Source organism: Purpureocillium takamizusanense, chromosome 1 (assembly GCF_022605165.1).
Source record: "Purpureocillium takamizusanense chromosome 1, complete sequence".
Classification (NCBI taxonomy): Eukaryota; Fungi; Ascomycota; class Sordariomycetes; order Hypocreales; family Ophiocordycipitaceae; genus Purpureocillium; species Purpureocillium takamizusanense.
This window is the reverse complement of record NC_063068.1, coordinates 1,033,334-1,048,929: the sequence shown is the minus strand read 5'-3', so window position 1 is coordinate 1,048,929 and position 15,596 is coordinate 1,033,334. Positions and strand designations below refer to the sequence as shown.

Genomic DNA, 15,596 nt, shown 5'->3' with positions numbered 1-15,596 from the left:
GCCCGTCCGCCAGCCCGCATCGTGAACCGCCAACCAACATACATGCGGCATACATAATATGTACATGCCACTGACCGTGGGTGACATCCATCTCCGTAGACTGACTGACTTACAAACGACACCCCCTCCTCCCCGCCCCTCAGTCAAACCGCAGTAGTATACGTTTGTCCCTACGTAGTAACATTTAAACTGTTCGTGGCGTAACACGACGCACACACACACACACACACACAAGCGCTGCAAGGCACATATATATACGAAGTGTATACTATATCAAAGTTACGTATGGCTGGGTGTCATATATATGTAGCACGCATGCACGCACGCACACACGCACGTACGCAACACAGCCAGCCAGCACACGCCAACTCAATCAACGACCACACCTCGCCCAACGTCGTTTCGTTCCCGTACACTTCATGTCATGCGCGTCATCATCAAGGGCCAAAAAATAATCATAATCCAAGTCCACACACACACACACACACACACGCACACACAGAAGCCACGCGTCCCCCCTCCCAGAAAAAGGATTATACCGTGAATGGCCAAAACCGGAGCCACGGTAGGGAAGGGGAAAATGAAGATGAAAAAGAAGCAAAAGAAGAGCCAAGAAATGATGATTCAAACCCGCTCGCCAACGTCCCAGGCCCGCCCATACATGCGATAGATAACCGATACAAACGCGCCGCCAAAAAGTCCCAACGCCCAGAGTGGGTATATATATCACCTCCTTCCCGTGCTTCTCCCCGAGCGCTTTTTGTCCTCCTCAGTCACCATATACAAATAAACAGAAACCGCCGCTCGTAGTGAATGACTGACATCCACACAAGAACCATGTACGATACTTGATGAGCGTTGGGAAGGGAGTAATGCTGTTATGCTCCCTTGCTCGCTGCTCCTCCCGCGCCCGCGCTCTCGTCACTGCCACCATGCCCGTTTGCGCCATTCTTCTTCAACAGCCCGACTCGCCGGTCGTGCTCGCTTCGCAGCTGCTTCTCGCCCGTCACAACCAGCGTCTTGTCCTCGAGTGCGTCTCCCAGCGACGGGTCTCCCATGCGGAACTTTTCCCACAGAGGCACCATCTCGACCGCGGATGGGGAAGAGCCATCGCCAGCGAGGCCGTTGGTCGAGCCGCCCTGGGGGCGGTGCTGCGCGCGGGAACGCAGCACCGCCGCAGCGGACCGAGGTATCCGCTGTTGCGTTTCCGTGTCGAGGATCGAGTCCGGCCAGAGGATGCGCCGCGCCTCGTCCTCGGTCATTGGCGTGATGTCGTCGTCTTCAATGGCCGCGGTGAGGACGTCTGGCTGCTTCGTTGGCGAGGTGTGCGACGGCCGGCGCATGTCCAAGGGGCTTTGTCGCGGTGTCGGAGGCGACGCGTGCCCACCGCTCGGAGGGCTGTCGGTTTCTTCGTACTTGGGCGGGTCGACTGTCTGCTGGTTCCGCCGCAGCTCGTGAGCCGAGGCCGTCGAGGCACCGCTCGCAGACTCGTCGTCGGAGTCGCCTTCGTCCTCTTCCTCGTCGACTTCGTTGATGGTGCGAGCATCCAAGTCGGTGTTGACAACCTCCTCTTTCATGCGGTCCGACTCTTCCTTGAGCACCTTGACGTCGTCGTGCTGATTATGCCTCAGAGACGCCTTCCGGATCCTGTCGGCTCTAAGGAACCTGCGTACCAGGCTCAGCTCATGACGTTGATAGGTGTCGTAGAAGCCGCGGTTCGTCAGGGCCGCCGCGTGCAGGTCGTCCACGTCGTCCAGGGCCTGCAGGATTCGCAGTCGCACCTCGTCAGGGAACTCGGCGGCGACGGTGTGCGGGTCGTCGTGGGCAGCCATGCGCCCGAGACCGCTCGTGACGAGGACCTGGGGGTCCGACATGCGGTGCTTTGACAGTGCCCAACCATGGCTCTTGCCGCTCACGTCGTGCAATGTGAGACCCGTGACGCTGTTGTAAATGTCTGCAATTGCCGTCCGAAACGAAGGGCCCGGATCGCACACGCCGCCCTGGTGGACGGGTGACGCAGGGCTCGGCATCCGCCGCAGAAGGTCCACCATCTGCGCGAGGCTTCGGGGCCGTGGCTCCGTCTGAGGCAGATGCCCGAGCACCGACGGGCGCATGATTTGCGGCAAGAGATCCATCTCGTTGTACACGAGCATCATCCACCCCAGGTTCACGGCGTCGCAGCCGTGGCTTCCCTTGGGACACCGTGGAGTACTCGTCAGCGTTGCGGCGTGCTTTGGGGGCGCCGCCGGCATGTTGATGTTCTGGCGCAGGTCCGCCTGGGTCAGTGGCTCTGGGTCATCGTCGGGCGCTCGTGTGGGCGGCCGCAGGTACTCTTGAATCGTGGTGGTGCAGCTCGCATACACCTGTGCCACTTTGGCACATCTCACGGCCCAGATGCGGTCCTTGATCTTTTGCGGCCAGGGCTTGCTCTGCAGGTCCCGCTCATCGACCAGGTTCAGGATGGCGCTCTTGGACATGCGAGTGAAAAGCTGACGCGACCCAAACGCGTAGCTGATGACGAGCAGGCCGTCGGGCATGTCGTCGGCGCCCTTGTGCATCCATTGGGGAAGCCATCGGTGCTCGACCACCAGCTCGAGCGGCGACGTGCTCCTGTAGCGCATGCAGCACTCGGCAATCGCCACAAACTGTTCAAACGACACCTCACGCGGGACCAGCTCGTTATGCATGTGCGCCGCGTGCATCAGCGTCTCCATGGCCTTGAGGTGGTTGACCTCGTACTGCGGCATGCGATAGAGCTTGGCCTCAGAGCCGTCCTCGCACACGTACGGCGACGGCGCCGGCGGCAGCTGGTCGGTGATGTCGCCGGCTTCGTGCAGGTACAGGCTGCCTGAGTGGCCCGAGAACATGCGAGCGAAGATGGGCGACGTCTCGGCCAGCATGTAGGACGAGACGCGGAAGCGCAGGACAGGCTCGCTGCCGTTGGACTCGGCCGTGATGTTGGCGAATTCGAGGATCGCATCGCCGCGGGGTGCGATGGGATAGTCTTCAACCGTCCGTGAGGGCAAGATGCCCGACTCGCCCATCTGGAGGACATGCCGTATTTCGGTCAGCTCCTGCCTGACCTTTTCGTAATTTCTGAACCGAATCTCATATCTCGGGAACTGTGCCGCATTAGTCAGACCTGGGCAATCTTGGGACGTCGGTCGGAGGACGTGGATGAGAACGAGGACGAGGAGGGAGGGTCAACGCACAAACTGGGGGTCAGCAGAGAGGACCCGCGTGACGCTGGCGTTGCGCATGCGGTGAACGGCTTCCTTGCGAAACTTCTTGCTGCTGAATAGCAGGTCGACCATCTCTTGTGTGGCCTCGCGCTCGTAGCTCTTGTACGTGTCGGCAAGACTGACGCGAAAGGCCTCGGTAAGGGTCTCGAGGCAGTTCTTCCATTCGCGAATGGCGGCCAGGAACAGCTCGTTGGTCTGAGGCGGCCGCATCACGCTGCCAGTGGCCACCTCCGTAAGGCTACGGCCGCTGAAGGAGCTGCGCTGGTCGAAGACGGCGCCGGGGCTGTGCGGTGCATCAAAGGACGAGCCACGGCGCTGGAGGGAATCGGTGTCGTTGGAGGCGGCGCGGGGGGGCCGCAGCTCGTCCTGGAGGATAGCGAGGCACAAGGCATGGCAGGTGTCCTTGATCTTGATAAACTCCTTGTAGGCCCCGTCGACGTGGTTCGGGCCGGCCGGGGCGGCCCGCATGCGTGCGACGAGGGTCTGGAGCTGTCTCAGGTTGCTCTCCTGCATGTCGTTGAGGGAGCCCGACTCGGAGCGACGGAGGTGGGCGAGGGAGGGGTCGGAATGGTCGTGGTCGTGGGTGGACGGGCGAGACTAGCAGTAATGGGCACGCCGGTCAGTCATGTCTCACGAACAATGACCGGGAAGAACAAGAGACAGGCAACACAAGACTCACCCTGTCGTCCCGCTTGTCGGATCCTTTGCTGCTAATCTTGCGCAGCGCAAAGCCCAGGCGACGGGACATTTTGGAGCTGCTGGTGGAGGCAGCGCTTTCGCTGGCGGTCCTCTGCATCATGGTGTCGGTCCCGTCGGCGAAGGTGCGGTATGGGGTGCTGTGAGACGGTCTGCGCGCACGGCGTAAGCGTCAAGGATTCCGCTGAGTCGTCGACCTTGTGTCAAGGGCGCCGCGAGTCGGGCGGCAGCATCGTCACCGCGCCGTGACTCCAAGAAGCGAGCCGCAGGACAGCGCGCCGTCGTCCGTCGAGGGGGGAAAGGGGAGGGGGGGCTAAGCGGCGCCGCCAGTCTGCCACAGTGTGGGAACGAACGGACGCTTTGGTGCTTGCCGGGGGGCGAGGAGGAGGAGGGGTGACTGTGTTGGCTGCGCTGTTTGTTGTCGCTTCTTCGTGTGCGTGCCCAATGACGTCCAAACGTCGTTCGGTATTGTCGTCCCGCGCGCTCACGGCCGACTCGGTAGTGTCGCGTGCCCAAAGAGAAGCGGCTACCGACGAAAGACCCGGCGTTATGAGACACAGGTGGTTGCGGGCCCGACCGTTTGACGATTCGGGGAGAGGCAGAGTTGGCGAAGTGCCCGTCAGCGGCCGTTGGGCGGCGACAGCAGACGTCGCCGGCGGGCGGGCGGGCGACGCAGGACGATATCGGCGGCGGCGTATGGCAGCGGAGGTGAGGCGAGGGCCGCTGGGCGAGCGAAGCGCCAGCAGGAAGACGGATGGACGGCGCTCTCGATGACTCTCGCTTGGCTGTCCCGGTGCTTCGCGTACAGAGCGAGCGGGCTGCGCAAAGACCGGCAGGGTGAGCAAGAAGGGCGAAAAGGCGAGCCAACGCGCAGAGGCGAGACGTACCGAAGCGAGGCGAGACGAGGCAAGTCAAAGACACACCCTCCAAAGAGACGGGGCGGGATAGAAGGATGAATGTCGGAACGGAGATGTGAGGAAGCGAGTAGTAAAGAAGTAAGTAACGTTAGTAGAGGGGAGTAGCGCAGCGTAGCGTCGCGTGGGCTGGAAAATAAGGTGCCGTAGGGGCGGTGCAATTGGAAGGTCAGGGTAGCGTTGCTAGCAGTGGATGCAACGGCGCAGCGAGGATTTGCGGGCGCGCGCGCGGAGATCCGGGGACGCGGGGCTGTCGGGGCGCCTGACAGATGCCCTAAAGTCGAGCTAGTGCTACTAGGTAACTCGGTACGTTGAAACGAGCAGCCGCACGAGTCGGGGCGGGCAGGGGATATATCATGAACGAAGCCTTGTCAAAAAGAGCCCGAGAGCCGGAAACTAGAATAGAGGCGGCGCAGGCGGGTGATGGTGGTAGTTGTAGTGGTTGTTGGTGGTGGTCTGGGGGTTTCGATTGTCAGCAGCGGCAGCGGGAGACTCGACTACCTGTACGTACCTATTACCAACCAACCTGGAAGTACCCGACGCTGCAGGTGCGGTGGTGCCTTGACCATCCAACTTCTTACCAGGTCCGTAGAGGTAGGAAAAGTGGTTGACGCATGGCCACTGGGGTAATAAATGGGATGGCACTTTGTGGGGTCAGCACAACGCCGCCCCCCCGGGAGCGATGGCTACACATGGCCCCAGTCATCATCAATCACACCCATCCCATCACCTCAACACCCCCAGATTCATTCCAGTAGTACGGGGTAGTACTTCATGAAGCGCATGCAGTATGTGCTCTGCATTGTGCGTGTCCCCTGTCGCAGCCGCAGTCCGTGTACGTACAGTATACTATACTACTACTCCGTATACCTCACCAACATGCACTTTGCCCCTTCTCACACACCGCATATAGCACTTCCCTACTGTTACTGCTGCCGCCGCCACTACCCGAAGCCATCGTTCCCACATGGAGTCCAATGGGGCGGAAGAGAGACGCCCTGGACAAGCAGAGCTTAGCAAGCCAGGCGACAGCTGGGGCAATGTTTTCTAGTAGCCTCGCCCCGACACGGCCACGCTGCGCCGCTACACCGGTAGTGGAGCTCCAGGGCTGCGTCGTAGTACGGTAAAAACGTCCATCGCAACTGGGAAGCCTCTGGGTCTCGATCCATCCACCCATCCCAGCCCTGCCTGCTGTTTGCCCCTCAGCTGACACGAGCCGGTGGAGCCACCCTCCCGCAATGGTCCGCATGGCGACGCCCCCTCCCTGAGTCCCCGCGGACACCCCCCCCCCATGGCGGGAGAGAGATGCCAATTCAGCCAACATAGTGCACTGTAAGTTAGTAGGTTGCTGCTGCAAAACTGCAGCACGGCCAGACAGCGCTGGGCTTGCTTCACTTTCTGTCGCTCTCTCACTCTCACGCACACTTCCTCACTCTCTCTTATTATTCCACTTCATACTGGGCTAGGAGGGCTGTTTCCAGCGCCCAGGCTTCCTCCCAACACTCTCACCTCACCCACTCACCACCACCACCACCACCACCACCGTTGATCCTCTCTCCGCTCGCTCTAGGAGCGACGAGTCGTCTGAGACATGGACAGCAGGCGCTCTCTGCCCGTCGCTGACTCGCTCAATCCCCCTTTTTCTGTGCAAGAGTGGCAGCGCACGCGCGGGAAGCATGGATCGCTGCTGGCCGCTCGGAGGGTACTACGGGCTGTACCTAGTACCTTACTACTAGAGGTACCTAGTAGTCTGCGGCAGTGGACAAGAGCGGCCGGCACGCCTGCTTGCAGCCGGCACCACAGCGCAAGTCCGGGCCTGTAATGCCACCACCATTTGTTCGCTGCCGTCACGATGCGGCCAATCCCTCTCAACCTCATTCCTCCACCACCACCACCAAAGCCAAGCTAAGCTAGCAACTTCTTGAAACGACATCATCTCATCTCATCTCATCCTACCACCCTATTATCCCACCCTACTTCATCCCATCCGAGATCCCGCTCGCCCCATCCACTCTCGTCCCGTCCCGTTCCGCCCTGCCTGCCCTCAACCTTCTCCTCCTCCTCCTCCTCCATCATCTCTTCTCCCCGCCGCATCTTGCTGCCTGGTCATGAGGCGCCCATATCCCGACGTCCACGACTGCCTAGATAACACGAGACTAGTAGCATCACCCGTATCCCAGGCGGCAGTGAATAAAGAACGCCAAATCGCCGTCCTTTAAAATTGTAGCCTGTCCGCCTCCCTACCCCTGCCCCCTGCCCCCTTCCCCAACCGTGACAGCCTCACTCCTCGGCGTTCCAATGACCCCAACCCATGCATGGGGTAGGTAGGTCGGTGCTTCGTACATACATACAGGACGGCACGTTCCGAGCTCTCCACCCACGCAAGAACCCAACACGACCCCCCATCTTGGTAAAACCCCCTCCATCACGGCAAATATCCCTGTTCATTAGAAAACAAGAGTCCGACTACTGAGTGCTTCGTACGGGCGAGGGCGAAGACAGCCGTATCAACAACGTCTTCTGGCAACATACTACCTACTTGGTGTAGTGCCATCCTGCCGTTGCATTCCTATCCTTGCCTCCCCGTCTTTACCTATGCCAATTATCGTCCATCACCTACACACCTCTCTCTTTCTCTCTCTAATACACGAAAACATTCACATTCAAATCCTCCCTCTCCTCCATTCAACGCCCCCCTCCCCCCTAGCGGTCTCATACTTCGTATCCCCGACCTTGCCCCCCCCCCCTTCATCACACACACCCTACTACACCTTCAGGTTTTCTTTACTTATTCTTCCCTCTCATCCCCTTCACTATACGCTGTTCCACGCCCACCCTTGCTTCGTGATACTTCACACGCCCTTCTCATTCGCCGGCCGCCAGCCTTTCAGCCCAGTGCTCACCGGTCCAGCGTGCCGGACGACGACGACAGGCAAGCCACCAACAACCCGCTCCGCATGCCGACCATCGTATTTCTCGCGCCCCCGTCCGCTGCCTGGCCAGTCGTCCGCTTCACTGCTGTCGCCACCTGTTCCCAATTTAGGGCAGAGCCGCAACCTAATTTTAGCATGGCAGCATCTCGCCTCCAAACCTCACCGCGCTTCATCCGTCTCCTCGTCATCGAGATCAATCTCTTGCGCCGATGCGCAGGAAGGACCCTCAGCTCGTCTGATCTCGTCTCATCTCACACCGTCTCCACAGAGCATCGCTGCATTAACGCACTGGTAAACATGGCTATATCCTTGTCTTTTCATGAATATCTCTGTGCATGCTTTTTAAAACGTCCCGTCTATACGCTGTCCTGGTCGTCAGGCTGGTTCTCTCCTATGCTGCATGCCCGCCCATGCAGGCCGAGATACAAACGACACCAAACACAATGTCCTACTCCCCAAGCCATCCATACCTGGGTTGATGAGCTCATGGATGTAAATGCAAACGCCTGCCACCCGAAACACAAAGTAGTCGGTTATGTGTCATGCCGCTTTGCCTGTCTGCCTCTCCACGCGTCAGTATGCTAGACCTGTGTCGACGGACACGCTGCTGCGGTAATGCCTCGCCGAGTCTCGTCTATACACCAAGCTGTCAGCATCCGACACATTGTTCGACCGCTGCCGCTCAAGGTCAAGTCGACCATGTAACATCCAGCTGCATCTCGTAGGGCTCTCGCTGATCAAACATCGTAGCCTCTCGCCCAAAGCCAAAGCTGTGCCGTTCCCACCCTGCCGTATCCCCCAACGCGGGGGTCAAACATTGCTATCCAACGTTTGCTTTGTCCCAAACCGGCTTACCCAGACGCTGGGTCAACTATTCAAGCAACGCTTCCCACCATGCTTCGGTCCATGAGCCTGCTACCCAGCCACAGAAGCCCAGGCCAGGATCAACCACCCTTGCGCTCCGAGTCGTTCTTTGGTGGCTGCTCAGCTTGTCCCTGCTGGGTCGCAATGTTCGCCGGCCGCTTCTTGCCCTTGCCGGCTTTTTGCCAGCCCCCGTCGCTTTCGCTCTTGGCCCCACGAATATGGCCGTTCGTCCGTGGTGCCGGCGCCCTCACGGCCGGCGCCGCGGCTCGGGGCGGCTTATGCATCTTGTCGTTGTCCTGAGCGGCAGGAGGCCGTTCACTCCCTGCGAGCCCCGCCTTGTCTCGTTCCGCGCGGCCGCTCTTGCCGTCGACCCGGCCATCCACTTTGACAGAAACCGACGAGCCGTCATTCTTGCGAACGGTGCTCGGAGACGGCGTGCGAGTTTCGTAGACAGGAGATAGATGCGCCGAGTCCATCATCGGCGGCTTCGCCATGCGGTGATCGGCAATGGCCAGGTCCAGAGGAGCAATCATGCCGCTCTGTGGCTGTCGCGACATCAGCCGCTGCCGAGCAGAAGGGGAGAGCCTCGCCGCCCCTCCGTTGGGCCCGTCCTGGGTGGCCCCCTGCGGAAAGTAATACGCGCCCATTTTGGCAACGCGGTCCCGAAACGACGCATCGTCTGACAGAACGTGCGAGAAAGGACCACTGGTGCCGTTCACCACGATTGGGGGTCGATCGGTTGACGGGGCCGACCTGGAAGCCGTCGCCGCATAGTGCATTGCGGACGCGTCCACAGTCGGTGCACACGTCGGCCCCGTGTTAATATGCAAGGCGTTGTCAAAACTCGACGCAAGCGAGTCATCGGAAGTGTACGACTCTGCCACCGATGGCTGTCGTTGACCGGGGACGGCGCTCGTCTTCAGTCCGGACCCGTTCACAACCAGGGGGCGGTTCAAGGTTTTGTTGTGACTGCCGGGGAATGGCGTGGACGACAATGGCGCAGACGCCGTGCCCACTGAGAAAGCACGCGCATGTCCCAAAGGCGATGGCGATCTTGATGCTCTCCGCATGCGCCTGTCCAGGATGGTCTGTGGGAGCTGGTCCGTCGATAGACGTCTCCTACCAGGACTGGTCGACTGAGCGGCGAGATCTCCGAAGGCAATACCGTTGGGAAGACCTTGCAGCTGTTGCGATGTCGGCTGGCTGCCGGGACTCGGATCCCTGTTCTGGAAAAAGTCTGAAATTTTCTTGTCCGCGGGCGAAGGGGACTCAAACACGGCCTTGGGAGTCTCGTCAAAGTCGGCATCATCCGACATGAAGCTCGGCATTGGCACGCCGTCCGTGTTGGCATTTGGCACGGCCGAGGGGCTCGAAGGCGCCTTGTTCCCCAGCTGATAGGCGACCTGATGAGTCGTCGAGGACGGGGACCGCGTTGCTGGCTGAGACTGCGACCTAAGCGTGCTGCTAGACGCCGAGGCACCGTTCCCTGTGTTGACAGTTGATCGCTGCAACGGCCGCCGAAACTCCTGATTTGGGCCGCTCGTTGCGACGGGTGATGACGGGTATGTGCCGTATGTTGCCGTACCGGCTTGGGGATAATATGCGTGGCCGAGCGTGATCCCGTACAGGGCGTAGATATCGGGCCGCAACGGAGCCGTCATGGGGACGTTGTCAAACGAGTTGGTGCGCGATCGGTCAGTTGGCTGTTGCCCTGGTGGACTGGATCCCGTTGGCACCCTCTGCTGCTGGCCCATGGTATGTTGCTGAAGAAACGCGGGAGTCTGGGTCTGCGCCGCCATCATATGATATTGGCGAACGTTCTCTTGGAACGCCATCTGTGCCATCAGGTCCTGGTGCGTATACTGGAGCTGATAGTGTGGGTTCTGATACCAGGTCAAGTCGCCAGGTATGCCCATGGGAGCCATGAGCAGACCATTCTCGTAAGAGGTGGGCACGCTGGACGATGCTCTCCGGTTAGACCCTCCGCCTCTCTGGTGGAAGTTGCTGTTGTGGCGGCCCCCTCGGTGGCCGCCACGTCCGCCTCGACCGGAATGCGTCTGCGATGAGCTCCGCACCAACACTGGCCGAGGCTGCTGCGGTGGTCTGGTCCATACTCGTTCCTCTTCCTTGGGGAAAATGTACTGCTCGCAAGCTTCAGCCAGCTTGGCCTCGGAGATGAGATCAAAGGCCCTGCGGAGCTCTAGATGCAAACCGCGGAAAGAATACTCATCGGCGGTATTACCGAGATTTCGAGAGACGTTGAAGGGCTCCTCTACGCAGAGAGAGTTGTTGACCTGGTAATTCCACTTCTTCTCCACCTTGGTGATGAGCTTGCCCTGGCGAACCGAGAGCGCGTGCTTGTCGTAATCAAACTCGTGGGCATAGAAGCGGAAAAACTGGAATAACAGTTCGGGCACTGTCGACTTGTTCTTGTTGCCGAAGCCCCGTATCTTCCTTAGATTATCGGCGAATTCGCCAACGGAACCGTCCGACTTGGGAATCTTGTAGGGGAGTTGGTGAAGCGCCGGCAGTACCGGAGGATCGCGAAGCTGGAGAAAAGCGATGATGAGGCATATCCAAGTATAGGAACTCAGGGTCCCACCAAATGCTGCGCAACGTTAGTTGCTGCCACAGGATCGACAAACAAGAGCAAGTTCAGTTCGTACCTGCATCATTCACGACCCTCCTCCGTGTCCAGTACTTGAGAATCATGGCCAGCTGGCGTACTCGAGGGTCGGCCTCAACATATGTCCGCACCATGCGCGTGTTTTCCAGCGCCAAGGTGTTGTTGACATTCATGTCGCAAGCCAAGCCCAGCTCGGGGTCCCATATCTTGACGATGGGCACCTTGGCTGCAGAGATGCAGACCACCTTCTCCATGCCACCTGGACGGGACTCGTCAGTAATCGAAGCTTCAGTCTTTTGCGACCAGACTAAACTTACGCCGCGCCAGCAAGTCCGCGATTTTGCAGACAGCCTCCAGCTCCCGCCACGCCGTCGTAATACAGATGTCAACTGCCCGAGGTGTCAGTATGCGGAACGTTGGCAGTTTAAGCTTGGACCACTGAGGGGCCACAGCCTAAATGTTGTCGGGAACTCATACCATCTGAATCATCAGAGCAGAGCAGGTTCCCAGAAGAACCAAAAAGGTGCACGCGTATGTCGTGCCCTGGCCACTCGTCGTTGAATATCTTCTCCAGCTTCTTCACCAGCCTCCTCCTATTCTCCTCGACTGCATCGGTGGGCAGTAAGCGGTCGAAAATCTCTCGCATATCTGTGGCTAGTTTCCGTTCCTCATCATCCGACAACTTGCTCTTTACCGTTCGCAAATCTAGCTTCTCCAGTCGGTCGTTGCCGACCGAGTACGGTATCCTCCGCCGCGAGTTGATCTGAGCTGTCTCGTACTTGCAGCCACCTAACCTCGGTGGGAGAGGTCGTAGGGAAGGCAGCGTGCTATTGGTTTCGGAGTAGGCTGAGCGCGGCGAGTGGCTGCTCACGGCTGTGGGAGACGGGTCGCGCGACCCAAAAGAGAATTTGCGCGCATGCTGATGCGGCGTCGAAGGCACGGAGCTAGAATGAGACGGGCCCGGGGCGGCAGATGACGACGCGGCGGCGGTGCGCTTCGGTATGCTTCTCGACGGCTCCGCAGTCGCCTGGTGTGGCTGCTGGTGGTGTTGCTGCTTCGTGCCCATTTTGGACGGAGTGTCCTTGGACGATGTACCCGAGCGGTTTTTATCGTTGGCGTGATTTGACCTGCTCCCATGGCCTCCTGTTGCGGCTCCCTTGCCGGCCGCGCCGTCCTTGAGCGACACCTTACTCGATGATCGCGACCTCGGCCCGGCGTGGACGTGAGGAGCGGATACGACGGGGGCGAGGGGCGGTGTCTGAAGACCGCCTCCGCGCGCGGGGGAAACGAGCCTGTTGTAGTGCAGAAGCTGGGCGTGGTAGATGTTGGATTGCTGCGGGAAAAGCAAGGGCAGAAAGTCCAAGTGGGGTGGAAACGGTGAGCCTGCGGTCAGCGATGTTGGGGTGGCGACAAGGCCGGCGGGAGTTGCAGATTCCGAGGCGCCGTCCGAGGCGTGCGCGGGCACGCTGGTTGGTACCAATGGAGCCGATGACGATGCAGTAGGCGTCGCCCAAGGATTGGAGGAGTAAGAATGCTGATTGTCGGACGTGGAGGCACCGGCGTCCATGAAGAGAAAAGAGCCTCGGGAGACAAGAACAGGGCGAGAGTTCCGCGGCAACAGCTCCAGAGGCAGCGAAGGTCTACCTGGACGCCAGCCGTTGTCCTACGAGGGCCGTGGGAGCGATGCAACGAGTCCAGGGCCTGTGACGCTGTGAAAAAAGTAGTGGCAAGGGCAAGGCTCGGCGTGATGCACAAGTCGTAGGCTGGAACTCGCCAGGACGCTCTGCAGCGAGGGCCTACCGGCGGCTCAAATGTTCACCTTGACCAAACGTCGCTGCGGGACGGAAGGGGGCTCGACGTGAATGACGGGGGCTCGATGGGAGGGAAAACGAATGCGGTGTCGTCCGTCAGGCAGGGTCGGCCGAGGGCTTCGACATGGACGCAGGCGACAAATCCGCTCGCCAAAGCAAATGCAGCCAACGGGCCCGTATGTAGTAAAGTCGACGTCGCGGGTGATGCCGGCATTCAAACCGCGAGCAGCACGGGGCGGACGTGCGGGTGGGAGACGAGGCGGACGCAGGCGAGCAGCGAACGCGAGGCAACGGAGACGGGCTGTCGAGTCGAATCGAAGGGGATTCGGATCGAGTCGAGTCGAGTTGGAGTCGAGTCGTGTCAAGACGGAAGGTCAGGGCCGTGTGGCGGACCACGGGCAGCTGCGACGCCCAGTTGAGGGAGGCCCGTGAAGACGACGGCAGTCGACGGCTGGGGGGAGACCAGCAGCAAACGGGCTCCAACGCCGAAGACCCTCCTGTTTGTGTCGGCACGGGGCGCGGTGCGGTGCGGTGCGGTGCGGCAGACGACGATGGGCCGTGGACGGTGAAGGTGGCGACGGCACGACAAGGGACGGGATGCGATGCGTGATATGATGTCGGGATGGGGGGAGACAGGCAGGCAGGCAGGCAGGCAGGGCCAGGTGCTGAAAGGGCGAGCGCTTCAAGTGCCGTGCCACCAGGTGCCTGCGGGAAGGGGGTGGGTTGCAGGATGAATGGGGAAGCTGAGTGGTGCGCGCGAAGACACGACGGGCCGTTGTTCGAGGGGAGGAGAAATGGCAAGGCAGGCCGGGCCAGCCCAAGGAAGGGTACTGCTAGCCAGCTAGGCTCGACTCGACTCGAGAGGTGCGAGGCAAGGAGGGCAATCGTCGACTACATCCAGGCCAGGCCAAGTCCGATCAGGAGGGTGGAGGGCACCTCAGCATTGGATGGTGGAGGCTGGCCCGGAGAAGGCAGGTACTTTGCGGCTGCTCTCCGAGTCCAAGCCAGAGCAGGTACACCTCCTACCCGCCCATTGTGTGGTGCGCATGGTGGGTGCAGTGGGCAGGATGGCGGGCAGCCGCCAGGGCGCACCCACCGGTGAATGACGGCAGGTACCTCCCAGGCTGCCAGAGGCCCAAGAGGCCCAAGGTACTAAACCAACCTAAGGGAGGTATATACATCTATCCGCTAGCTGGCTAGCAACCTTGTTAGGTACCCCCCAGCGGTGGCCAGCCCACCTCACCAACGTCCCCTTCCCCCGGGCATCAGGAACGAGGTATTGTGGGCTGTGATGGAAGCGTGGAAGTACCTCGGACCCCTCAGTGAACCCCGTCGCCCCTGACAAGACCTGAGGCTCAGCCAGCCCAGTTCACCTGGACGGGGGGACGGGAGCCTGGGAGGCCCAGCCAGCACGCCCGACCGCCCGACCGCCCGTCCCGTTACTGCAGCTTGTCTTTGGCTGCCGTCAACCTAGAAACACCCAAACCAGCGACGCACAGCGAAACCGCGCTGAGCTGAGCCCGGATGGCGTGCAGGTGCGCAGCAAAATTGTAGTGAGTTGGGTGGCCGAGCCGAGCACAGCGGGCTGCAGGCTGAAGGTCCCGCATTTGACTCGTCTCGGCCATTCAGCGGCTACAGCTATCTTCAGCGCTTGGGCGGTGGTGACTGAGGGGTCAGCCTGACCACTAACGTGCAAGCACTGTAATACCTGTAAGTAAGGTACTTGACTTACCTAGCAGAACTTGGGCGCACCCCAGCAATGCAGGTAAGGAGGTACCTACAGTACTTGATTCGACTACGATTCTCGGTGCTCATCAATGGGTTCTTCTTGCGGCGCAGCCCTGCAGTTGGGTAGCACGAGGTACCGGATGCTAGTGCCATTCACCACCCCGTCATGCACCTCGTGCAGCAGCTCGGTCGGTTCCTGGACGTGTTTGCTTGTCCGCCTCGGCGACGACTCATCGGTCGGACCAGCCGGTCGGGCGCTGAGGAGCATCTTCACCTGCATCCAATTTGGCCGCCACCTCGGGCAACCCCTATGAAGGGTACCCAGGTGCTGCGGACAGGCCCCCAAATGGCCGGCCGGTGTCCCTCTGCGCCCCCCGTAGAAGGAAAAAAATAGCCAGAAGCCTGGCCGACGCCTTGTGCGAGGAGAGGTCTCGGGGGAGCGGGACTTGACGTTGACAGACGGGGCGGCGCCTCGGTCACCGCCCTGCGTTGTCGGCTCGGTGTCTCGACGACGGCCCGGCAGCGGCAGCGCGAGCGACGGCCGTGGCTACAGTGCTGCGCGTCTCGAAACACACCGTATTTTCTTCGCTACAAAGTATGAGAGGGCGGGAATTGGCAAGCAGCCGGAGAGGCAGACAGAGATTGAGAGAGATAGCACTGGGACCTAGGCCAAGGTACAGCGCGCAAATGTACAAATTCGCACTACCAAATTACAGTATGTGTGCCCCGAGAGGAACCGGCTGACAAGGCGGGTCCTAAAAGCAGCGCCCACGGTGACCCCA

The 15,596-nt window shown here is 60.3% G+C and overlaps 2 protein-coding genes across 2 annotated transcripts; both read right to left on the bottom strand.

The window, feature by feature from the left end:
* Nucleotides 1-330: 330 nt before the first annotated feature.
* Nucleotides 331-5,191, bottom strand: JDV02_000340 (uncharacterized protein). Its single transcript, XM_047981136.1, has 3 exons — nt 3,922-5,191; nt 3,213-3,839; nt 331-3,122 (listed from the first exon to the last, which is right to left on the bottom strand). The coding sequence occupies exons 1-3, from the start codon at nt 4,039-4,041 to the stop codon at nt 879-881; spliced, it is 2,991 nt and encodes a 996-aa protein (XP_047837094.1). The 5' UTR covers nt 4,042-5,191; the 3' UTR covers nt 331-878.
* Nucleotides 5,192-8,075: 2,884 nt separating this feature from the next.
* Nucleotides 8,076-13,931, bottom strand: JDV02_000339 (uncharacterized protein). Its single transcript, XM_047981135.1, has 4 exons — nt 11,753-13,931; nt 11,593-11,664; nt 11,316-11,534; nt 8,076-11,257 (listed from the first exon to the last, which is right to left on the bottom strand). Exons 1-4 carry the CDS (start codon nt 12,840-12,842, stop codon nt 8,730-8,732), a joined length of 3,909 nt encoding a protein of 1,302 aa, XP_047837093.1. The 5' UTR covers nt 12,843-13,931; the 3' UTR covers nt 8,076-8,729.
* Nucleotides 13,932-15,596: the final 1,665 nt, after the last annotated feature.